Source organism: Drosophila tropicalis, unplaced genomic scaffold, assembly GCF_018151085.1.
Source record: "Drosophila tropicalis isolate 14030-0801.00 unplaced genomic scaffold, ASM1815108v1 contig_845, whole genome shotgun sequence".
In the NCBI taxonomy this organism is placed as follows: domain Eukaryota; kingdom Metazoa; phylum Arthropoda; class Insecta; order Diptera; family Drosophilidae; genus Drosophila; species Drosophila tropicalis.
Genome location: NW_027173338.1, coordinates 2670393 through 2677738, shown reverse-complemented (window position 1 = coordinate 2677738; position 7346 = coordinate 2670393). Strand labels below are relative to the sequence as shown.

Below are 7346 nucleotides of genomic sequence, written 5' to 3'. Positions count from 1 at the left end.
TATATGTTAATTTAGTATTTAATTGTTAAAGTTAATACAGTTAATAGAACAAGCTCTAGTTCCTTGCATATTTTTAGATCTGCAGCTTTGTTTCCATATTTTAAATCTACCACTTCTAATGAAAGCAATTAAAAAGTCAAAGGGTTCAAAATGCAGATACCTTTTGCTTAAAGCATAATTTGAAGTTAAAACATTACTTAAACTCAAACTTTAGCCCAAACAACACCCCAACCATTTGCCAAGCTCATTTATTTTAATGCATTTTACTAATTACTCACCGAAAAACAAGCTAAAGACCCTTCTCATCCAAGTATCCTCCCACCGAATGCACATACCGAAAGCAAATTCAACTTTTTGACTAACTTCATGTGTAAGTTTAGCCATTTAAAGAGGGAAAACCATGGCTAACATTTCATTTACTAGCCAAAATTGTTTCAGGCATTTAATTAGTCTGTGTATAAGTGTGTGTGTGTGTGGGTGTGTGAAACTGAGAAGCCCCCCCCCACAACCAGGTGGGTTGGCAGAATGAGGCAATGTAGTTGTAGAAGAAGAACCATCATGTGTAATCAACCCTTGAGACTCATGGCTGGCTGACCATTTTCAATTAAGCTTCTCTCTCTCTCTCTCTCTCCCTCTGAATGGTCGTGGGCAAAAATCCCTGGCAAAAGTCGAAAAATCAAAAAATAGCATAATGCCTAAATTAAAATGTTGGCGAATGCTCCAAAAATTCCCCACTACATTTTTTCATACTCTTCTTTTTTTCTTAACAATTTCATTTTATCCGGTTTTCCCATTTTGGTTTGTTTTATATGGACATTCCCTTAACATTTTTCCGACTTTGTTTGCCCCGCAATTTACATTTTTTGTTGTCTGTACTTTCATTTGGTGCTCAGAGGGGGGAAAGGAGTTTAAATTAAATTGGTTTTCGGTTATCGCACAGAGATAGAGAGAGGTCAAAAGGGCAATTTAAAAGTGTGTAGGGGAAAAGTCAAACTTATGAAGACAAATAAAAAGAATTGTCTCAACACACATATTTTCCATTTCAGTTTTTTTAGTGAGCAAATGAATTGGATAAGCAAATTTTCTTAATTTTAATAGCATGTTTTTGTAAATTTTACATAATTCTAAAGAGTTGAAATATCATAAAATTAATCTCAAACGTTTTTGTCAAATTTATTTAAATATAAAAACAAACATTATAATTACCTGAAGATTGCTTTTACGGCTTAAACAGTAAACTTAGCCAAAACGGTTCTAAGTATGTGAATTTGCGGATGTTTTCTTACAAAGTTATTCAAAGGACATTCTGAAAGTTCTTTAAACATATTAAAGAGGGAATACTTACGCTATCTGTTGCATACTTTAGGGAACGAATGTCTTTTATATATCTAGATACTCACTTGAGTTAAATCAGTTCAACTTTTTAATCAATGAACTGTACAGACCCCGCTCAATAAATTATAATGATAATTTTTGGCCTACATTCGAGGTTTTATTTTCTATTTCTTTGGCAGGAGGTTATCTCATCAAATTGCTTTGGACGATTTTTGCTTATCAACAGGCATCGGCTGGTCGTCAGGCCACAAAGTTTCCTTCCTGTTTCAGAAGGATAACATCCTTTGTGCACACACACACACACATATGTCTTACCATACACAGCAGGCAACTGGAGATTTGGCGGAGACTTCATATGGTCATGGACAATTTTTATGGTCACTCAAATGCGCATAAAATTCGGTCCTCTCATGTCCTGTCTCCACTTCGTCTCTGTCAATATACACTGTCCTTTCTGCTTCTGCTCCTGCTGAGCATATTTACGAGAAAAAAAGCTGCTGATTAAACTTTATGGCAAACTTGCTGAATCAGTGTGTTTTTTTACTCCTCCCCTCTTCTTGTTGGTCTAAATGCCATAAAATCAAAAATTCCAGACATCGCCTGCAGGATACCAAATTTTTACGATACAAATTTGCCAACTAATTTATGTGAATATCCCTAATATAAGCGAAACAATTGCAAAATGCCAAAACAACAATTTGAGTTTTCTTTCGTTTTTCCGCTTTGCATTTATTATTAAATTATTTATTTACAAAATGCATTTAAGTTTTATTTGTCACATGTGTTGCAAAGTTGAAAATGGTTTTTGTTGCAGCATTAGCCTGGTCATTGTCCTGTCCAGTAGCAGGAGCATTAAAAGCATCAACAGCAGCATCAGCAGCAGCAGCAGCAGCTGGCCAAACAAATTGAGAATTGATTCTTTATAGACCATTAGTTTTGATTATACAATAGTTCATGAGAGGGTGAGGGATAGCTAGATTTTAGGGAGAAGGCGGAAGAGGAGGGAAACACAGACAGGAACTTGTGCTGAGGGCAACTGGGTTAGGGCCAGACGACATTCAATTGAACGCTTCAACGCCTATCGACAAATTTTGTGCCAAAAATTATGAGCGCTGTTGGCGTCGACTTTGGCATTGCCTATTATAGCCACGATATATGGTTATACTACTACTACTACTACAGGAGTATTTGTGTGTGTGTTGGCCTCATGTCCATGATAAATTTGGGTTTATTTATCGGCCCTGGCCCAGTGGCAAATGGTATAGAGAACATGGCACACACAGACATACTATATACACAGCTTACACTTGCACACCCAGATCATACATGGAGAGAGTGTGTTTCGGACACTAAGGCTATTTGTAGTTAGACTTTGGCCGCTTTGTAATGGTCTTCGTGGTAGATAGGGGCAGGGGGCATTTTGGGGTTGCTTTGGGGCAGAGAATTAGGCTACTACAACGACTGAAGAAGGTCGGTGGGGGGCGAGAGGGTGTCGAAGCTAATGGTGTGGGCTGGTCAACTGATACATTAGGTTTGGCCCCGGCCAGCTGGTGTTTGCTGAAGCGAAAAGCTTAAAGTTCAGCCAAGGGAAATATGAGCTCGATTTGCTACAACCGAAAGGAAATGGAAATTTCATGTATTCAGCCGAAAGCAAGTTTATGAAAAATTTAAATGTTAATGATTTGCTTTGGTTTGGCCTGTAACAAAAACATACAGACATATCTCTAAACCAGTTTTAAAGCTATAAGAGATCGACATTTAAAAGGAAGTCAATCAAAAATAATTTCAAAAGATATCAGTTTTCGTTTATGGAAAGTTAGTTTAACAAATATCACATGATAAATAAATATATCAATAACTTTCGCTTAGGAAACATTTTGCATATTTTGCGACCACAATTAAGAGACTTATTTATTTGAATGCTCATTGATGTTATTATTTAATGACTTTTCATACTTTTTCCACAATTTTAATAACAGTAAAACTTATTAATGCACAAAAAGGGGGGAAAAAAACAAAACATTATTATGCTTCATTTGAAAAAATTGATTTTTATTTTCCTGTCGCTATTTTTGTTTTTTTGCTTTTGTAACAATTTAATGCATATTCAAATGGCGGCATCCGATGGTCATAATTAAAAACAATAAAAAAATAACAACACAAACAGACACACACACACATAAACACACAAACAGATACATAAATTGTCAATAGCAATTTGTAAAATTGTTTTGCGCCAAATACGAAAAACACAGTTTCAGTTCCAAATGAAGGCCGAGAGGAAATCATGAATTTCCAATTACAATTGCAACGGAAAGTAGAGAGACAAGAATATCAAGAAACATGGGAAGGGGAAATGGAGGGAAAGAGGATGGGAACACAAACAATGCCTCATTTGGGCCTACATATTAATGATTTTGGTAGAACAAATTGGGTTTGGGATATTTTGGTTTGGTCAAAGTGCATAATTAATATATCTAGCCCATCGAAAGAGAGAATAGTGAATTTGGTTTGGATTGTGGCAAGGGGGCGCATAGCCGCGACTAAATTGGGTTTACCTGACCACCGTATCGACCATTGACCACCACCAGAGGAATTCAAATCACAAAATCCATGGAATTGTCCAGGACCATGTAGGAAGAGCTATGGCGACGCCAAATAGTTGAGGCTGCAAATGAAATGAGATGAAATTTGGCCAATTAGAGCAAATAAATTTCATTAACCCAAAAAGTTGTGAGATTCTTTGAATTTATTTTGTTGTAGTTTAGTTTTTTTATTTTATTTTTAGGCTTTAATTTGTTGCATATTTTATCAATTAATTGATTACTTACACACAATTTTTTTTGTTGTTGTTTTTTTTTTCAGCTATATTTTAATATTTGCTGTAATCGTTTTGCGGTAGTTTTTCTTCTTTTTTTTTTAGCTATTTAAACTAAATCTAGTTGTCAGTTAATTACAGTTTAATGCTTTAATTACACAGTTTAATTTTGTAGAGTTTTCTTTTTTGGTTTTTGGGTTAGCATTAAATTATTTATGATATTTTACATTTAACAGCCTTATTATTATTAGCATTCTGCGGGGGATTATTACACAAAAAACTAAATAATTAATTTCTTTTGTTGTTTAAATGCTGTGCGGAGTTTTTTTTTATTTTTATTTTCTAATGCTATTTTCTTTCATTTGTGAAATTTTATTTTTCTTTTATATATTTCTGGTGTGGGATTTTTTCGTTAGGGTTTCTCACAATCGATTTTTGTTTTGGCTTAAATTTTCATTTGTTGTTACTGTGTGTTATTTTTTTGTTGTTGTTCGAACTCTACTATAAATTATTAATTTATGTTTTGTCACTTACTTTTAACTACAATCTGTGGCTGTATGTGTGGGTGTGTGTGTGTGGTGTATTGTGTGCTCTGTTTTTGAGTAGGGTTTTTTTTCAGTTAAACTTTTTTGCTTGCTCGGAAATGCAATAATTTTCATATCAAGGATGTACTTTAATTTATTTACAAGCCAATAACTTTGTTTGGGGTTTTTCGTTGTTACAAATTTCTCTGGCGGAGGGGAAAAGTGTGGGAGTTTTTCTTTTTTTGATATCTTTGGGGTAGAAATTGCTAAATTTAAGTGGAAGTCTAAACTAGTTGTGGGAATCGCTAAAAGGTTATTCACTAGGTTGCTCTAATTTAACAAACTACTACGACTTAGGCCGAGCCTTTCGATATTTCATCTCTATGTTAGATCACGTAGTTTTAAGTTTCAAGAAGAAGAGGGGAGTTACAGAAAGGCAAACCTAAACTAAACTTACATTTTCACTTGAAGTAAACAAATTGTCTGATCAAATAAAAATATTTTGTTGCTCTACCCCATTCCTTAACTTTTCTTTAGCAACTCTTTTTCGCGAGATGTAAAACAGTTAATTTTTTACTTCCTTTTCCGTTCAACTTTCTGAACAACCTTGATTTAGTAAGTAACCCATTTAGTGGATCAATTATTAGCCTATTTATGTATACGACTACATATCCATCTATGTCTTACTTTAAAAAGTATAGAAATAAATATTGTAATCATACCCCAAGAATTGGTTTATTCTTGCTGACTTCTGTTGACTTTCCAATCGCACTAGCTAAACTTCCACCATCCAATACGTTTCCTACCCAAAAAGATGTCACAACATTTTCTTTGTTTATTATTTTCACTTAGTCTATTGAGCAATTATCCCTTTTTTGCATAGCTTCCGTTGTAAACACTCTCGTTTATTTCTATTTAGACATTTGCAGTGGCACTGAAACTACTTAGAAACTTGCTATCACCAGCCAAACTATTCACACTAAGCGAGGATGGATTGGCATTGGGGGCTAGGGCTAAAGATTTGTGTGGATCACCTGAACCAGCATGGAATTGCTGCAATTGATGCTGCTGCTGTTGTTTAAATGATTGATATGCCTCCGAACTGACAGCGGACCAAGTGCCATCCTTGGCCTTTACATAGAGATGTTGTTTGCTTGGCTGCTTGCTGCCAAAATGATAATCTCCGGTGCCAGCTATCGATGCTGATGAGGCCCAATCATTGAGCAATTGATTGGTAGAGTTCGAGAGAGTTGGAAAATCTCCAATCTCAAGATTGTCACAGGCCGGTGGACCACCAGTCAAGAAGTCCAAATTGCCATTGGTTGTTGATGCTGTTGTTGTTGAATTGTTGGTGGGATTATGACGCATTGAAGCCGGCGACATTGACATTGCCGATTTGCCAAGTATATTGTTTTCACTCTTATAGAGAGCCTTCGGTTGGCGCTGACGACGAAGGGTACCAACGCCACCACCATTGGCCATCTGGGCGGCCAACGTTGTGTTGGCATAGGCCCCAAGACCCTGTTTTAGGGCATTGCTGGCTAAAAGCAATTGCTGCTGCTGATTAAAGGGATTCATACGTTCCGGTTTGCCATCAATGGCCTGTTCCATTTTATTCTCCGTTATGTTGATCTTTTTCAGTTTCGCTGGCGATGCCGTCAAAATGGCCGTCGAAGCAGTTGATGTAGTCATGGGATTCGATTGATTATGCAGTTGCTGCTGCTGTTGGTCAAGGCAACCGTAATGAGCACTTGGCGGTGCTGAATACATGCCCGTGGCCTGATAATCATTCGAGATGATTCCATTATTATTGTTGGGCTGCGGTTGTTGCTTGGTATAGCGATTTTGATAGAGTTTCACATTGGCCACAACATTGGTGGTAGCATAGGCTCCACAGCTATCATATAATGATGATGAGGACGATGTTCCGCCGCCAGTAGTAGTAGTAGTAGCAGCAGTACCGGAAGTTTGCTGCGCATTTCCGACAATCATGCCCAGTCCACTTTTGAATGTTGAACATGCAACTTCCGCATAATCGGGCATATTCAATGGGGAGAGTCTGTAAGGGAAGGGACACAAAAACCTTGTTAATATCTCACATACTGCTGATGCATACTCTTTGTGTGTGGGTGTGTGTGTGTGTGTGTGTGAGTGTTCATAAATCAGTTGTTGGAGGAAATTGCTTTTGTTAGGCCATGCATTAATGTAGCTTCTCCGGAAATTACTCTGTACTCTGCTACCTTCTCATTAAAAATTGGTTTTCTGTTTCGTACTCGTTTCTCGAACTCTCAATTCCAATTTTAGTTAAATATCGGTTGTAGTGCCCCAATTGGGCAAATGGAATGGGTATTATGGGGGGGGATTTCAATGGGTGTGTTCCACCCAACCATTAGCATTCAAACTTTCTAATTAGTGGGCGTTGGTGGTGGGGCGGAAAATCGTTTGCTAACTTTTTTTTTCCTCCATGTTTTTCGTTCCCGATTTTTTTCTTTCTCTCCCAGTTTTTTTTTTTCTGTGCTTGTTGCCAAAACTTTTTTATTGCGCAAATTTTTGTGCACTAATTAAGCTAATGAGATAATGCTTATCTATGGCAGTTTTACTTCGTCTCGATGATTTCCCGTAAAATTTATTCAAACGAATAAAAATCCATGTGTGAATGTGTAAGCATA

General features: G+C 36.6%; 1 protein-coding gene across 2 annotated transcripts in view; it reads right to left on the bottom strand.

Moving 5' to 3' along the window:
* Positions 1-3691: 3691 nt before the first annotated feature.
* robo3 (roundabout 3) overlaps positions 3692-7346 on the bottom strand; it is a 53428-nt gene continuing 49773 nt past the window's right edge. The window contains exons 12-13 of one of the 2 annotated variants that reach the window (XM_068295466.1): positions 5712-6736; positions 3692-4003 (exon numbers count right to left, since the gene is read on the bottom strand). In XM_068295466.1, coding sequence (XP_068151567.1) covers positions 3933-4003; positions 5712-6736 — 1096 coding nt within the window. In that variant the 3' untranslated portion in view covers positions 3692-3932. Of the gene's footprint in view, positions 4004-4153; positions 6737-7346 lie in introns of those variants that run through there. The other variant, XM_068295465.1, reaches the window with a different exon arrangement.